The sequence below is a fragment of the Colletotrichum siamense genome (genome assembly GCF_013390195.1).
Source record: "Colletotrichum siamense strain Cg363 chromosome Unknown KSG_Cg363_contig03, whole genome shotgun sequence".
NCBI lineage: Eukaryota > Fungi > Ascomycota > Sordariomycetes > Glomerellales > Glomerellaceae > Colletotrichum > Colletotrichum siamense.
The window spans coordinates 6,155,008-6,172,514 of NW_023501016.1; the positions used below are offsets into that span (position 1 = coordinate 6,155,008).

The 17,507-nt window shown below is 36.6% G+C and overlaps 6 protein-coding genes across 6 annotated transcripts; 4 read left to right on the plus strand and 2 right to left on the minus strand.

Annotated features, from left to right (window-relative positions):
* Positions 1-7,053: 7,053 nt before the first annotated feature.
* On the plus strand, positions 7,054-8,766 carry CGCS363_v005630 (Heterokaryon incompatibility protein 6, OR allele; the record flags this gene model as incomplete). Its single annotated transcript, XM_036637479.1, has 1 exon — positions 7,054-8,766. One exon carries the CDS (start codon positions 7,054-7,056, stop codon positions 8,764-8,766), a length of 1,713 nt encoding a protein of 570 aa, XP_036498472.1.
* Positions 8,767-9,063: 297 nt separating this feature from the next.
* On the plus strand, positions 9,064-10,351 carry CGCS363_v005631 (uncharacterized protein; the record flags this gene model as incomplete). Its single annotated transcript, XM_036637480.1, has 7 exons — positions 9,064-9,168; positions 9,230-9,312; positions 9,360-9,483; positions 9,531-9,548; positions 9,614-9,655; positions 9,713-9,779; positions 9,834-10,351. 7 exons carry the CDS (start codon positions 9,064-9,066, stop codon positions 10,349-10,351), a joined length of 957 nt encoding a protein of 318 aa, XP_036498473.1.
* A 584-nt stretch (positions 10,352-10,935) lies between these two features.
* On the plus strand, positions 10,936-11,754 carry CGCS363_v005632 (uncharacterized protein; the record flags this gene model as incomplete). Its single annotated transcript, XM_036637481.1, has 4 exons — positions 10,936-11,123; positions 11,185-11,327; positions 11,378-11,473; positions 11,534-11,754. The coding sequence occupies 4 exons, from the start codon at positions 10,936-10,938 to the stop codon at positions 11,752-11,754; spliced, it is 648 nt and encodes a 215-aa protein (XP_036498470.1).
* A 390-nt stretch (positions 11,755-12,144) lies between these two features.
* Est1-1 (Versiconal hemiacetal acetate esterase) lies at positions 12,145-13,469 on the minus strand (the record flags this gene model as incomplete). Its single annotated transcript, XM_036637482.1, has 7 exons — positions 12,145-12,277; positions 12,323-12,651; positions 12,704-12,781; positions 12,842-12,899; positions 12,964-13,071; positions 13,130-13,350; positions 13,401-13,469. The coding sequence occupies 7 exons, from the start codon at positions 13,467-13,469 to the stop codon at positions 12,145-12,147; spliced, it is 996 nt and encodes a 331-aa protein (XP_036498471.1).
* Positions 13,470-13,926: 457 nt separating this feature from the next.
* On the minus strand, positions 13,927-14,744 carry CGCS363_v005634 (4-formylbenzenesulfonate dehydrogenase TsaC1/TsaC2; the record flags this gene model as incomplete). Its single annotated transcript, XM_036637483.1, has 2 exons — positions 13,927-14,110; positions 14,161-14,744. 2 exons carry the CDS (start codon positions 14,742-14,744, stop codon positions 13,927-13,929), a joined length of 768 nt encoding a protein of 255 aa, XP_036498476.1.
* A 661-nt stretch (positions 14,745-15,405) lies between these two features.
* moxY-7 (FAD-binding monooxygenase moxY) lies at positions 15,406-17,485 on the plus strand (the record flags this gene model as incomplete). The annotated part of the gene is made up of 8 exons (XM_036637484.1): positions 15,406-15,623; positions 15,671-15,748; positions 15,803-16,012; positions 16,061-16,218; positions 16,285-16,380; positions 16,444-16,541; positions 16,589-16,991; positions 17,052-17,485. The coding sequence occupies 8 exons, from the start codon at positions 15,406-15,408 to the stop codon at positions 17,483-17,485; spliced, it is 1,695 nt and encodes a 564-aa protein (XP_036498477.1).
* Positions 17,486-17,507: the final 22 nt, after the last annotated feature.

A 17,507-nucleotide genomic window follows, 5' to 3' on the forward strand; every position in this document is an offset into this window, starting at 1 on the left:
TCTTTAATAATATAATATTAAATAATTATAATATTTTCTATTTAGTTAATAATATCTCTCTTTTTAAAAAAAACTTTATTATTTATAAAATAAAGAAATAAGTTAAAATAAGTATAATTTTATATTTTATTATAATAAAAAGTATAAAAGTTTTTTATAATATCTTAAATAAAGTAAATAAACTTTAAAACTTAATATTTTAGAATATTACTTTTATAAATAACTTCTATATTAATATTATTTTAAAATATTTATTATAAAAAATAAATATTTAATATTTAAGATTTAATAATACTTTTTATATTAGAAATTATAAAAATAATATAGAAATAAAGAAGGTTTTAAAAAAAAGTAATATTACTTTTATAAATTATTAACCTTATTTTTTATATTTTAGTTCTAAATATATCTCTTTTAGTAATATTTTAATTATAAATCTATTAGTTTTTATAATAATTTATATAAAATAATACTCTTAGAAACCTATTTAAATTTATATTAATACTATAGAAATATAGTATTTTTATTTTAGTTATCTTAGCTAAAAAACGCTTAAGAAACTTATTTTTAATACTTAAAAAGTAAAGATTTAAGGTATATTATATTTTAAATACTAATATTATATAATAATATATATAAAGTAAGTCATATTATAATATATTTTAGAATAAAAAGTAATATAACTTTTTTATAAAGTATTATAAAATTTACTTAATTATTTAATAAGTTTTAATATAAATAAATAGCTTTTAGTTATTAAAAATAAATATATAAATTAACTTTTTATATTTTTATATATAAATAAAACTTAATATTTAGTTTTTATTATTATTTAAACTTTTAAATACTAAATATAGAGATAATATAGCTTTATATTATATAAAATTAAATAAAATAGTAAATATACTATAATTATAATTAATAAACTATTAGAATTTTAGATTTAAGTATTAGAAATAAGGATTAAAGTTAAATAAGTTTTTTTATATATTAAGGAACTAAATAGAAGTATAAAATAAATAAATTAAAAACTAGTTATAAAAGCTATTATAATACTTTAAGTAATAAGTTTTTTATTTAATTTATAAGTTAAAATAATATAAACTATAATATTCCTTTATAATATAAGCTCTTATTAATATTATAGCTAGCTCTTATTAATTTAAATTAAAAAAAACTAATTAAAAGATTATATTAAGTATTATAAACTTATTTATAAAATAAACTTCTTAATTAATTTTTATTTTTAATAAAGAGAAGTTTATATATATAACTATAAAGTATACTTCTTTAAGAAAAAATATAAAATAAATAAAAATAAAAATAATTTTAAAATTATAATATAAAAGTATATTAAATATTTAGTAAGTTATATAGTAAACGTATATAACTTCTATAAAATTTAAATATTTTTATTTTAAGAAGTTATTATTATATAAAATATAACTTTTAATAAGAAGATATTTTATTTAAAAAATAATATAAAGATAGTAATTTAAAGTAAAGAAGTTTACTTAGTTATTAATAAAATATAAGAATTAATATCCTCTATATTTTTAGAACTTTAAATTTTAAAAATATAAAGTAAAGCTAATTTTATATTAATAATAAATAATAAAGTATTATTATTATACTTTTCTTTATTAAAAGAACTTTAGATAGTTAATAATAAATAAAAGAAATAGATATTAACTCTTAAGTTAAATTTAGATTTTATTAAAATATATAAAGTATTAAATTTAATACTATTATTAAACTTTATTTAAGATAGTATTATAATAGAAAAAACTTAAGATATTAATAGGAATATAACTCTTACTAAAAATATAATTTTAAATAAAATATATATTTAAATAAATATACTTTTTTTATAAAATCTAAATATAGAAGATATTAATATATAACTACGTTTATAAAGTAACTCTTTTATTTAGTTAGTATAGCTATACTTAAAAACTAAAGAAAAGAGTATTATTAAAAAAGAGTTAGAATAAATATATAACTATATTAATTTAAGTTAATTTAAAATTATAAAGTTAAAATAATTTTTTTATTTTAAAATATATTTTATATTCTTCTAAATAGAATAAAACTAAAATATTTTTTTAAAATATATATATTAAAGTAATAAAAAATACTTAAAGAAGTAAACTAAAGATATTACTTATTTTACTACTTTATTTTTATTTTAGTTTACTAAATAAAGCTAAAATATATATCTATAATATTAAATAGAAAAATCTATATTAACTAGCTTATAAAGCTATTTAAGATTTAGAGAGATATTTAATATATATTAAAGCTATTTTACTCTTATTTTATTAAAATATATAATATTAAGATTAATAAATTTAAAAAAATAAGTATTTAAGATATTATAAATAAATTAAAAATTAAAAATAAATTAATATTTTTTAAGTAAGTATTTATATATAAACTAGATTAATATAAATATTTTAATTATTATAAAACTAAAATTTATATTTAAAGTAACCTCTAAGAAAAATACTTTTTAGAATAAACTTATATTATAACTTTTATTATAAAAATATTTAAGATTATAATAGCTTTTATAATATAATTTAACTTTAAAATTTATTAATTTAATATTATTAATATATTTCTAAATACTATATATAAGCTAAATAACTTCTTTATTATTTACTACTTACTAAATAGTTTTAAAAAAGATAGAAAAGTTATTAAATTTTAATATATTTTATATAGTTTTTATAATACTTCTTTATTTTAATATAAAGAGTCTTTAAATATTTTATTTTATTTTAAATTATACTTAATAAGTATAAATTTATATCTTTTTTAGTTTTATAATAATAAAGTTTTTATAATTTTTTATATTAATAATATCCTTATTTTATATTATAAGAATTATATAAAAAAAGTAGAAAAAGTTATAAAAGAGATTAAAGAGAAGTATAAGCTAAAAAATTAAAAGTTAACTAAATAATATTTAGAAATTAAGATTACTTATAATTAAATAATATAAAGAATTTATTTTTTATATAATTAGTATATTAAGTAAATTATAAAGAAATTTAACTTTATTAATTTTAAAGTATTAATTATATTTTTTCTCTTTATTTTATTTAAGAAGTTTAATAAAGAAATAAACTTATAATAAGTCCTCTTATATTAAGAGAAAGTTAAGTTAATCCTCTATATTTTAATTATAATATAGCTAGATATTATATTTATTTATATTTTATTATTATAATTCTTAATAAACTTATTTTTAAAATATTATTAAACTATAAATTAAGTAATTTAATATTTATATTATATTTAATATTTTATAATTTACTTTAGTATCTTAGGGGGTAAGATAGTTTAAGTATTATTAATTATAAATAATATATTATTTATTAATAACTAAAAGATATAAAGGTTATTTTAAAGTTTTATAATATGTCTTTTTAGAAACTTAATTTAATAGAAAACTATATATTAAAATATAATAATTATATTAATAATAAAAGTAAAGCTTTTAAACTTAAAGTATATTATAAAAGAAATTATAGTTTTTAAGTAGTTTTTTAGAGATTTTAAACTTAGTTTTAGAGATATATAGAAAATCTATTATAATAATTAGTAAATAATATAACTTATAATAAGTAAAAAGGAGTATATTTTAATTTATTTCTATTATATAAATATTCAAAATATATAGCTTTATTAAGAATATATTAAGTAATTATTCTAAGTTATATATCTTCTTATTAATAAGATATTAGCTAATAGCTTTATAAAAATATTTTTTATATAAAATCTAAATAATTTAGAATACTTTTAAACTTTTAAGATATATTATAAATAATAGAGTAAAATAAAGAAAAAAAGATAAATAATAAGTAAAGCTTATAAACTAAATATTTAATTAAAAATAACTTAATAGCTAAGAAGTATATAGCTTTCTTAAGAATTTAAAATACTTATATTTTATAGAATACTTAGTAATATAACTACTATACTTTATTCCTATTCTTAGAGAGTAAATATATAGTTATTTATAAAAATATTATATATAAGCTTTATTTTCTTAAGAAAATATCTATTAATAAAGCTATTAATAATATTATAAATATTAATTACTTTAGAGATAAAGAGGATTACTTTAGAAAATAAACTAATATATAAAATACTAAAAATTAATATATCTTCTATAATAAGCTTAATTAATAAAGTAATAATTAATATTAAAAGAAGAACTATAATCTTAATAGCTACTTTATTATTACTTTTATTTTTTATTTTAGTTTTAGTTTTTATTTTAGTTTTTATTTTAGCTTTATTATAAGTTTTAAAAGCTTCTTAAAGTATAGTTCTCTTAAGAAGAAGAATAATCTAATAAATAATTAGCTAAGTAATTAATAATATAAATATTATAATATAAAATATATAGTTTTATTTATACCTTTATATATAGTTTTAAGGAATTAAAACTTTAGTATAGAAATAAGTAATAATATAAAGATATATAGCTTTTTTTTCTCTTTATAAAGAGTATATTTACTTCTTTATTTTATATTAAGTATATATATACTAAATAATATATTTTATTAAATATTTTATAAATAAAATAAATAAATTTTATTACTTAGTAATAATAATTACTTTCTTTTTTAATTTTTAGCTTTTAAAGTTTCTATTTCTACTTAGAAGTTAGTAAATAATATAATAACTTAATTAGAACTATAAATTAGAAATATACTCTATTTATATTTTTAGTATAGTTTATAAATAAATAGAAGAATAAAAATTATAAATTATAAATTATATTTTTTTTTAATTTTTCTACTTTTTATAGGTTTTTTACTTTTTTTAAACTTATTAATCTTAGTTTTTATAAAATAACTTAAATTAATAATTAATTTATAAGAATAATAAAATAAAGTAAAGATATTATAATAAAAAAAAACTTTAAAAAACTAAAAATAGAGGATAAAATAACTTACTTTTAAGCTTAAAACTTTTAAGTTTTAAAGAAAATATAAAAAGAGTATTATTACTCTTTTTTTTTTCTTTTTCTCTTTTTTTCTACTTTTTATTAATAAAAGTAATTTTTATTTTAGCTATTATAGCTATATACTTAGTTTTAATTTTCTTAGTTATTTAAATAATATAGTTAATATTAAAAATAAGATTATAAATAAAAAAAAGGTATTATATTATAATATAAATATATATATATATATAGAAATAAAGTAAATAATATATATATTAGTTATAATATAAATAGGGAAAAAAAATTAAGAAATAAAAATAATATAAAAGATATTATTATTACTACTACTTTACTACTTTAATAACTATTTTAACTTTTTTATTTAAATTAATAAAAAGCTTTTATTTCTACTAAATAAAATAGTAATATTAATTACTATTTTAATATTTATAATTTTAACTATAATAAAAAGTATATAAAGAGAAAAACCTTCTTCTTTTTTATAATTCAATAATAAAGCTATAAAGTTATCTTTTTTATTAGTTTTTTTTATTAATTACTTCTTTTTATATCTATTTATAATACTTTATATATATATTTAGATTTTATAGTATTAATTATATAAAATTAAGATTTTTAAGCTTTTTTAAACTTAAAGAAGTATATTATAATACTTTTAAGTATCTAAAGTAGCTTTATACTTAATAGAAAATATAAAATAACTTATTTTTAATTTACTTATTTAGATTAATAATATTCTAATATATTAAGATTTACTTTTTAAAAGACCCTTTATATTAAACTTTAATTTAGAAGGAATTAAGCTGTTTTATTTATAAAGATGCTATACGTACGTTATAGTTAGTTTATAATAATTCTAAATTTCCTTTCTTAAGTAGGCTGAAATCCTTGTTGCAGTATATCGCAGATGCGGTTTGAAAAAAAGAGCGTTTGGCTTGGGCAGCATTTTGCTTCATTTTTGTTGCTGTCGAAACTTTTACTCATGTTCAGGTCAGTCAGCGCCTCTGAGCGGAAGTTGAAGCGGAGGTGCCGGTCTACGACATCGTTCACCAAACAGACACGCATAATAGCCGGATGTAAGACCTCGTAGGTCGAGAATGACTCTTGCAATGGCGGTTCCACTGCGATCAAATACCTATGTCGCCAGGAAGTCCGGCTCATCATGCTGATCGTCCTTTAATTCCCCCTGTCGAGATTCAGTTAAGCATTCAAAAGAGCATTCCGTGCTGACAAGCCATTTTATCAACTGACTTTCGCACAAATCACAAATTTAACTTAAGTTCGACAACACCGGCTAGACGACGTATGAAGTAAAGCTTAGGACGACTATTGGACGCCTTGCGAGTCCCCCCCTATCGATGTCAGGTAGTATTTTGTTTGAACGGCTAAGTAACAGCTTGGCTGAATCTCAGAAACGTGGTTTTATCTTCTAGTTTCTATTTTTTTTGCGCTTACCTCAGCCGGTTCATATCGCTGTGATGATCCGACGTTGGTTTTCATCTTCACAAGATTGCATCTGCATTCCCCGTACATTACCAAGAAGATTTCCCATGGAACTTTTAGATCACTAGCTATGCATGTCTGATTGAAAATCGGGCTAAGTTCAGGACCTCACCTTCCGGGCCTCTTTATCACCACGCTTTTAGCAGAACTGCGACTTGTAGCTACATAGAGTGCAGACCAAGAGGACGTCCACCGCTTTTGGAACTTTGGTGCATTGCGGATCATTTGCATCCAATCAAAGACTGTCGCTGGGAGGCTGATGAACAGGCAGCAATTTGCGAGTCAGAATGCATGCTTGCTATGTTCGCCCTAAAGGTAAATCATCATTCTGTTTGGTGTGTTGTTCCGGGATTCGGCACTTCAACGCGAGCCCATGCCCTCTGTGACCCCATCGGCCCGCTCCTCTTCAAACGCGTTGTTTTGTTCCTCGATGTTGAGAAACTTTCTGCAATGTGTCTTATCTGGAGAATCCTTCTCACGCAGTGTCGCAGGGACTAATGAATTGAAATTCATTCGCGGCACCTTGTATAACTGTTAAGCATCAATCCAGTCCGGCAACAGAAGCCATGAGCTCTCAAGAAACGATTTTCACCAACACTCCTGTCCGAGAAGGCCAATTTCGTCTCCTTGACATCTTGCCTGCCCCTCATGATCCCTACAAAAGGCCTCCTATTCGATGTCAGCTCCGTGTTGCAGCATTGTCCGATCCACCAGACTACGAAGCCATCTCGTACGTCTGGGGAAGCCAGGATTCCGACAATGAGATCCAGATTGAGGTCTCAGGTGAGGCTTTCAACACGACGAAGAATCTCCATGCAGCTCTGTCTCACCTTCGACTGCCACACAAAACGAGGACCGTTTGGGCCGACCAAATTTGCATCAACCAGAAAGACAGCGCGGAAAAGTCCACCATCGTCCCCCTCATGCGGCAAATCTATTCTCGATGCCGTCAAGGTCTGCTTTGGGCGGGCGAAATTCCTCAGGAAATGGATCCGGCTCATGTGGAATCACTATTCGAATTTCTCAGGTACATGGCGGAGGGTGGCACTACTGATACCCCCGCCCCTCAGTGCATGGCTTCCGAGGCGGCATTCAAGGGGCCGATATCGGCATTGGTGCACTTGATGGCCGGCCAAGGTTCTTGGTTTTCTCGTATATGGACGGTTCAAGAGGCAGTTCTCCCGAAAGAAGCCGTCTTACTTTGGGGACCGCAGTCAATTCCTTGGAGCACGTTGATTCAAGCAACGAAGACTTACACGACTGAGATGTCGCAAGACGTGTTCAGAGTTTGTGAGTATGGATTTGCCGAGGGCCCAATAGCCGGTCTTATTGCGGTTCTAGTATGGTTGAATGGCTGTAAATATGACTGCAAGCCGTCGTCAGCTATGCAGCAATGGCGGGGACGGCAAGCCCACGACCCTCGAGACAAGGTCTATGCTCTGCTCGGACTGTTTCCATCTGGAACGCTTCCAAGAGTCGAAAGCTGCGATTATGACATCCCAGTAGCTGAGGTTTACGAGAACCTAACGCTTGACCTCATTACTGACGAGCAGAGCCTTCGGCCGCTTGTCGGAAACCCCCGTCTAAAGCCTGTCAGGGCGACTCCGAATTTGGCCAGGTGGGCGATCGACTTGGTGGGAGTGCCTATACACGAGATAGAATACTGGCATCACACATACGATTCAACGCATTTTCGTGCGGATGGTGGTCGTCGCATGGAATTCCAGCACCAAAAAGGCATCTTAGGTCTCACGGGCGTTTTCGTCGACACAATTGAGAGAGTCGAACCTGGATTGATGCTCATTGGGAAACACGCATCATACGAGTTGCTGGCTGAAACCTTGCAAAGATGGAAGAGTACGGGACCCGACGAAGAAGCCTTTGGGAGGCTCATCACAAACGATCTTGTTAGAGATGCTGTCGGGGACCCTGTCCAGCGCGCATCCGCAGCAGACGCCCACCAGGCTATGGAATATCTACGCAACAGAACAGGGGAGGAATGGATTCAAGAACAAATCTTGATGACGGTCAAGAACTCAGTGTACTTTACAACAAAGTCTGGGCTTATCGGACGGGGGCATCTTGAAACACAAGCTGGCGACGAAGTCTGGGTGTTCAACGGAGGCAGCGTACCATTCACAGTGAGACCGCGAGGCTCAAGCAAATCAGTTGACAATGACCTCGAGTACGACTTTGTGGGCTATAGCTACGTGCATGGCATTATGGACGGCGAGGCTTATGAACGCGGTATCGAAAGCCGGTTCATTTGGATTCGTTGATAGAGGAGCTACAGAAAGCTAATATTGTCCAGAAAACTAGCATTTGACATAATTGTCTGACTTGCTAGTTGAATTTGAATTAGATAGCTGAATGCTCCGGGAGCCAACTGGGGCATTGTCGTTGTGTACTTAGCAACAGTAAGCTCAAGGACCCATCAAAGAGAGCGGAAGTCTTTTCCGGCACCTTCAGCCTGGTCGAATAGTAGACCTTTTTAAACATGTCTTATCATTCCATCTCTTACCCATTCCTTGGCCGTTCTTAACGATTTGTTTCCCGACATCGGACACGTCGAAATCATGAAATTCGACCCGGAGTCGGATAGCTTGCCAGCAAGATCTCAGCTCCCACACGTTCCAGGGACGCCTCAAGACTCGGCCTGGTTCTGGGGCGAGAATGATGAGGTCAATACTTCCACCATCTATAAATATTAAAGGGCGCCTGGCTAAGGTTGACACTGCATAGTTGGGCCGATTAAACCTGCTCACCCCAAAGCGCAGGGCGGCAGCAGCAAGTCTGATCAAGGATGGTATTACCATTGGCTTGAAGTAAGCTCTGACAATTGAAATAAGGTCAGTTACCTAATTGCACATAGTTGGTCTGCTGAATTGCCGTTTCCACCCATGTTTGGCCGAGAGCCATTGATGCATCAGATCAAGCCTCTCGGACCGGCAGGCAACGATGAAATTCTGAAAATGAACTCACAAAGCGGCTCTCAAGTAAGCGCAATCTTAAAGATTGGAAACATTTTGCTAACACTCAGAAGTGGGATGGATTTCGACATGTTAGATAATGGTCCATCCAAAGCTAAAGCAAAGACTGCATCAACTGACAGTAATGACCGGACAGGTCAGTGTATCCCATGAAGGAGGTTGGGTATTTTACAACAACGTGAGTGATCTTTCTAGAAACTGATACACATAGCTGTGCTGAAACCCTGTTTCCAAGACGGCACCTGAGCAGATCGAGAAGACCACCAAATGCGGAGTACAGGCCTGGGCCGCCCAGGGCATTGGTATGTTTCCAGCCCTAGAGCCTGTCACTTGAAAGATCACTAAGACCTATGCAGTCGGAAGAGGTGTCCTTCTTGATTACTGGACCTATGCTAAGGAGTCGTACGATGTGAACTCTCGCCATCCGATTTCTGCCAAAGACCTCAAAGCTTGCGCTATGGCCCAAGGAACCCAGTTTGAGTACGGTGACATCCTGATCATTCGTACTGGTTGGATCGACACATACAACAAGATGACTCAAGACGAAAGAGTCAAGTTGACCGAGGTTCCAGCCTATAGTCATACCTTTGTGGGTGTCGATCAACACCCTGATGTTGCCGACTTCCTTCACGACAACTACTTCAGTGTTGTGGCATCGGACTCCCCTGCATTCGAGGTTCGGCCACAAAACAAAGAGTGGAATCATCACGTCAATCTCTTGCCAAAATGGGGTGTACCCATTGGGGAACTTTGGGACTTGGAGAGGTTGGCCGAAGTTTGCCAGCAACGCAAGCAGTACGCCTTCTTCTTTGCGAGCACGCCGAATAACATCAAAGGCAAGCACCTGCTGAAAAATATCAGATTGAAGCAATAGCTAACACCTCAAAGGTTCGGTCGGTAGTCCATCGAATGCGCTTGCTATGTTCTGAACTTTTCCCGGTAGGGCCCGGGGTGGTTTCCATACCACGGGTGCAATGAGATTGAGATTAGAAAGAGGCGTCTATCACAGCGTAGAATAGACAATGACACGCTCACATCATCTCAAAAATTACATAGCCGCTAATAGGTCAGTATTGAGCAGTAATTAGTAGACATTGAGTCATTTGTCCCCTGTTTCGTGCGTCGCCTCATTATCCGGATTTCAACGTGCCGCCCGGAAGACTCAGCCGATCGTTGTTGTACAGCCTCAAAAAATGCTGTATCCGAGAAACAGTGCCTGGCAATTCGGCTATCGTCGGAAAAAGACTCCTCGGTGCAATAGTGATATCAATCTGGTTGTGTTGCCCATCAACAACGAACACCATGCATGTATCAGCCCGTGTTGACGCGGAGGCCCGTCGCGGGCCGTAAAGACCTTTGTAACAAGATCAAGAGTCAAATACATAAGAGAGGTGTTGCTTCATTTTTCAGATGATGGGACGAGATTCATGTAGTTCAAACTACCTTGAAACTATGAACATGTCTAGCCATTCGCTCCCCACCTACGAAAATATCCCTCCCGTCGATGGCATGCCTCACGGCTGCGCCTGGGGCCTGTGGGACAAGGATGACAAAGCTGATCAAGTTGGGACTCTTAACCTTCTAACCCCATCCAACACACTCGAGGCCAGGAAAGAGATTCAGACCGGTGTTTCAGTTTCACTGAAGTGAGTAAGATGGTCCTCATTCTGTTTAAAGCCAGCAGTAGCTAACTTAAGGATTTGCAAGCTGGCCCCTGGAACGGATTGAGGACCCAGGTCACAATCGGACCAAGATCAAGCACCGTTTCTTGGATCTGAAGCCTGCCCTGGTGGGACACGATGACGAAATTTGCATCAATACGCAGACAAGCAGCCAGTGGGACGGACTCCGTAAGTAAGGACATAAGTACATTGATCTCATACCCATTAAACGTCGGTAGGACATTGGGCCCATCAGGACTCGGGGAAGTACTACAACGGCTTGACTCATGATGAGATCAGCGGGGAAAGACCCAATCTACGCAACGGCATTCAAGGTATGAAAATCTTCGCCACACAATGATCTCACCTTTCATGAAGCTCATTTTGACATGCAGAATGGTCGAAACGAGGCGGTGTTGTCGGCAGGGGTGTGCTTCTTGACTATGTTGCATGGGCTGAGAAAAGAGGTATCGAGTACAGTGCGGCCAGCAAGCACTGTATTAGTCACTTAGACCTGGAAGAGATTGCGGAGGAAGAGGGCTTGAAGCTCAGAGTCGGCGGATCTCATGGTCCGAACTGGGTGGATCAGGTGGTACAACGAATCTACCTCAGATGAAAGGGTGGCAGGATGCAAGACGAACCACAACTATGTAGGAGTCGAAGGTACTGCCGAGAGCATCAAGTGGTTGTGGGATCATCACTTCTCTGCTTTGGTGGGCGACAACATGGCTTTCGAGGCGTGGCCAGCGGAAGGCCCATACAGTGAGCACAACCTCTACCTTCTGATGCCGGAACCACTTCTCTGACGAACGGTTAGGAATCCATGACAATGCTCTGGCTCTATGGGGGACACCACTGGGAGAGTTGTGGGACCTCGAAGAGCTAGCTGATCAGTGCAAAAAGCATGGTCGCTGGAGCTTTTTTGTGACAAGCTGCCCATTGAATGTTGCTGGGGGCGTAGCCAGCCCGCCAAATGCACTAGCGATCTTTTAGGTACAAAGCAAGCTCACAGGTTTCCCCCGATCAATTGAACTATGGCCGTGATGACATCGATAGAAAACTTGGGTGTTGCCGACAACTCTGGGAAGTAGCCAAATGCATGGGGCAAGCCGGGGTAGATGTCAACCTTTGTCGGCACACTGGCGAAGTCAGTTATGAACAGGTTCGTTTGGAACTCATCTTACCCTGCATCTTTGAGTTTAGCGGCGTAGGCCAATCCCTCATCCCTCAGCGGATCCATGCCCGCGACTTGAAGATAGGCCGGTGCCAAATCCTTGAAGTTCTGGTTGAGAAGAGGGGACACCTCTGGACTGGATGGATCTGGCGGGCTGTAGTATCCATAGAATGTCTCCATAGAGCGCTTCGAGAGGAGGGGTGCATCTTTAAGCTCTTCCATGCTGCGAAGCTTGAGCTCAGGTGGATAACAATCGATGTGGCAAGTTGCAGGGATCCTCAGAATTTGACCCTTCAATGCAACTCCTTTATCTCGAGCCCTATGGGCGATGACGGCAGTCTATGTTCATTCAGATTAATTTGTCTCAACTAAAAGTCCCCGGAAAACTTACCGAGTTTCCTCCGGAGCTGGAACCGCTGACCATGACACAGTTTGGATCTATACCCAGTGTCGAAGAATTCTCCAGAGTCTGGGCGAAACTTCTTGTCAACTCATCTCTCATACATGTCTCGAAGTAAGTGGCTCTTACCCAAAGCAAAATATCCCAGCAATCTTCCAAGCCTCTTGGGAATGGGTTCTCGGGAGCCCTGGGGACTGGTTAGTATACCTGTTTCTTCTCAAGTTGTCTGAGCGTGAGTATTTGGTGCTTACAGCCGGTAGTCCATAGATACGACGACAACTTTGGTGTACTCGCAAATTGCTTTGCAAGCGATATCTTCACCCTCGAGATCACCGAGCGTCCAACCTCCGCCATGTATGCTGGTAGCCAGGTGAGATTTACAACGAAGTTTCTTTCCTACGTACTGGGCGAACTTACTACAAAAGGCCTGGGGCGGGATTCTGTGCCCCGACTGGCGTATAGATCCGGCAAGGTATGTCAAACCCGTCCGAGACCTTCACTTGAATGTCTTTGGTTGTCAATCCCGTGAACTGCGGAGCCATTGCTGTAGCGTAAACTTTGAGCTCTGCCATGACATCCCGGAGATGCTGCGGTGAGCCCACTAGATGGGGCACTCTCGCAGCATTCTTCTCGTAGAACTTTGTACACGTCAGACCCCTTCCAAAGAATCAATATTCGGGTTTCTTACAGCAGTCCATTCTGGATCAGGGACGCCGAGATGTTGATACTGAGACTGGCTAGACTCCAGATCACCCATGGCTTTAACTAGTCGGATTTGACAGAGATCACAAGTGACAGAATGATGGCGTGGCTGGCAGACTAGAAGCGACCAGGCCCTTTGCTTCAAGATGGCGATCATGAATTATATGACTGAGGCCAGCTGTACAGCTGCAGGGCATTACCAAAGTCCCATGATGTGTCGCGGGGAAAGGAGGACTTCTGACCGGAAACGGGTTTCCGGCCGTGCTGTGCAACATCACATCGGTCATTGCTTACACCCGTGCTGAGACGGTGATACACAGAAACCTTGGCGCGGGCTTCTTTCGGGCTGAATTGGACATATCAATGGACACTTGATATATGCTACACACCGCCTCATTATCGACGGGGGTATTGGTGAACTGAGGATAAGCACTAGAACTGAACTGGATGCTAAGAGAGCTGCCTGATTTGGTCCAAATCAGACTTTGCGGGGCTTCCGCGGTCTCCGACTGCTAAATTCCTCTGCCACCATCGACGTCTAGAGATGCCCCTGTGATCATGGATGCTTCATCACTGGCTAGGAATGCAACCGCGTTCCCAATGTCTGTAGGTTGAGCGAACCGCCCGAGAGGAATGGTGTTGATAAATCTGTCTCCGCCCTCCTGAGAATCATGTCCGCCAAGAAAGAATGGGACCCTAGTGAACAAATCAGCTTGAGGTAGAAATCAGAATATCTCCCGACTTACATGGAGGTCTCCCCTGCGACGGGATGAATAACATTGAAGCGGATATTGTGCTTCGCCCACTCAATCGCTAGGCCTTTGGTTGCGTTGGTAAGACCTCCCTTACTGGCCCCGTACCACACAAGTGTTGGTCGAGGTCGGACTGACGCCATGCTAGAGATATTGATAAATATTCCACCCTTCTTCTCAGCCAAGAAGTGTGGAATGACCACATTGGAACTCCAGTAGAGGGACTTGAGGTTGACCCTCATGACTCGATCGTAGTCGGCCTCGGTCGTCTCGATGCTTGAACACGCGTTGTAAACAACCCCAGCGTTGTTGACGATGATGTCTAACTTGCCAAAGGTGTCCACCGCAAGGCTCAAGGCAGCTTTCCAATCCGCTTCCATGGAGACATCACCTCTCATAGCCACTGCAGAGCCTTCAGGCTGCAGAGCTGCGGTCTTCTTAGCATCATCTTCGTTGATATCAAAGATGAGTACTTTGGCTCCCTCAAAAGTGAACTTGTTGACAATGCCGACTCCAAATCCGGCCCCACCCCCGGTCACAATGGCCACCTTACCCTCAAGTCGTCCAGGGTGAGACATGTTGAAGAACGGTGAAGAATTCTGAAGAATGCTGAAGAATATTGAGACGAGGCAAAAGTCGAGAGTGACTGTGCGGATTCTAAAAGTCATTCATGCTCAACGGATCACGACCCCTGCAATATCTAGACGAAGCAGTTCATCACATATTTCCTGCTGTGCCATGTACTGAAAGGACGTCGGATATGAGTCTTTGGTTTCTCCGATGCCAATCATGTTGACCAGATGACACATGAGGGGTCAATACGTCATACCATACTGCCTTCTGTGCAGCACCGGCAAAGTATATCCGCCATTATACAAGCAATCATTCTATTGGATCCTGTGGTTGGAATGGAGGCACAGCATCAGTAGCCGACGTCAGCGGAAGATTCATTGACAAGTGCAATTGAGCACTGGCCTCTTGCAGCATCCGCTATTTGCTGTCGCGCGAACGGCGCTGAGCAAAGGTTATTGCCGCAAAGTTACATCAATACTTGTATCAACGCGAACTTTTGTGCGTCTCTTTGTTGAAAGTGATTTCAAGCGAGTTCAACTTTGGCAAAAATCGCACTTCGTTGTTGTGGTGATACTTAGTGGCCCCCATTTCATTACTTCCGGCGAAACTCAACATAGCTAACATTATCAAATCTGTCCGTTCACTCACGAACCCTAATATCTCAACATGGACGCGAATGGGAGAGCCGCAGCTCGTACCGCTGCCAGCGACTACGTTGTGACAGAGTCCCCTCTGGGGACTGCGCGAAAACTCCGTGTGTTGATGGTTGGTGCTGGAGCCAGTGGCCTGAACCTGGCACGGCACATGGACTTTCATATGGAAAACTTCGAGTTGACGATCTATGAGAAGAACTCAGATGTTGGAGGGACCTGGTTTGAGAACAGGTGATTGACCAAGTCTGACAGACTTGACAACTGCTGAGACATGTCAGATATCCCGGGTGCGCATGCGATATCCCTTCTCACAATTACCAATTCACATGGGAGCCCAACCCAGACTGGACTCAGTAGTAAGAAATTGAAGACTCTTAGCCTCAACTACCACAATTGCTCATATTCTCCAGCTACTCTGAATGGGATGAGATCCTGGAGTACTTCAGGGGCATCGCACAGAAATACGAGCTCTATAAGTACATAAAACTCAGCCACAAGCTGACTTCTGCCAGTTGGGATGAGGCATCTGGAGTCTGGAACGTGGAGTGTCTAGACCTTAGTACGGGAAACACGGTTCATGATTGGGGCCATGTCCTAATCAACGGCACTGGAGTGTTGAAGTGAGCCTTCTATTCGAACGGAAAGATGATACTTGCTAACAATTGTAGCAATTGGAAGTGGCCCGACGTACCGGGCCTTCATTCTTTCAAGGGCGATCTCTTTCACAGTGCAACCTTGGACCCGGAATACCAAGTTGCAGAGAAGACGGTGGCCGTCCTGGGTACTGGATCTTCAGGTATCCAAATTGTAGCAACGCTGCAACCTCGTAAGCCCGGGATGCTGATTTTTAAACGAACGGTCGACTCGCATTCTAACATTTCTTTCTGTGAAGTTGTGAAATCATTGGTCACATTCATTCGGTCTCCTACATGGATCACAGCAGGGTTTGCCCAAAGCCATGCCGGCCCAGGCGGGGCGAACTTCTCTTGTGAGCAATGTCAAAGTTTTATTTAAACTGTGTTTTTTCAGACTGCTGAGATTTCAACTCTAGTTACGGAAGAGCAAAAGACCAGCTTCAAAGAAAGCCCGGACGCCTACATGAAGTACCGTAAGGAGATTGAGGGAGAACTGAACTCTAGGTTTCGTTTTGTAAGCAATCTGAATCTTCACTCGGCGCAATTCTCATAAACCTTCAGGTCATTGCAGACAGCGCCGATCAGAAGGAAGCCAGAGAATATTCTAGCAATGAGATGAGAGTCAAGCTCAAGAACGAAGACATTCTCAACTACCTCATGCCCAAGAATTTTGCGGTCGGGTGCCGTCGTCCCACGCCTGGAAACGGGTATCTCGAAGCTCTCACGAAGGACAACGTTCGTGTCGTGACGAAAGATATTGAGAAAATTGTCTCCAATGGTATTCAGCTGACAAACGGCGAGATAATACCAGTTGACGCTTTGATCTGCGCGACTGGATTTGATCTTTCCTTCTGTCCGCGCTTCAAACTGATTGGCAGAGATGGCGAAACCATCGATGAGAAGTGGAAAGATGTCCCTGAGGCTTATCTCTCCGTTGCTGTCCCTGGATTCCCAAACTACTTTAGTGAGCCATTCGTTTCCATTGGCGGTTTAGTCAGATGAGACAGAGGGCTAATATTGGTAGTCTTTCTTGGTCCCAATGCACCCGTGGGTCACGGCTCGGTTCTCCCGATAATCGAACATGCAACAAAATACATCATCAACATGATGAAGAAGGTTCAGTCCCAGAACATCAAGGCTGTATCGCCTTCTGCGAAGGCGGTGGATGATTTCAATGAGCACATCATTGAGTTCATGAAGAGGACGGCATGGGCCACTCCGTGTCGCAGCTGGTTCAAGAGAGGCACCGTGGATGGCAGAATAGTCGCATTGCACCCAGGAAGCCGCATTCACTGGTTCCATATGATGAGTAATGTGCGCTATGAAGACTGGGAGTACACCTATCACTCGGAGAACCGGTTTCAGTACCTTGGAAATGGGTTTTCGACCAAGGAGGGTCCGGGGAAAGATACGACGTGGTACTTCGAGGCGCCAGAAGAAGGATACGAAGACTACTGATAAGGACTTGACACAGATCGAA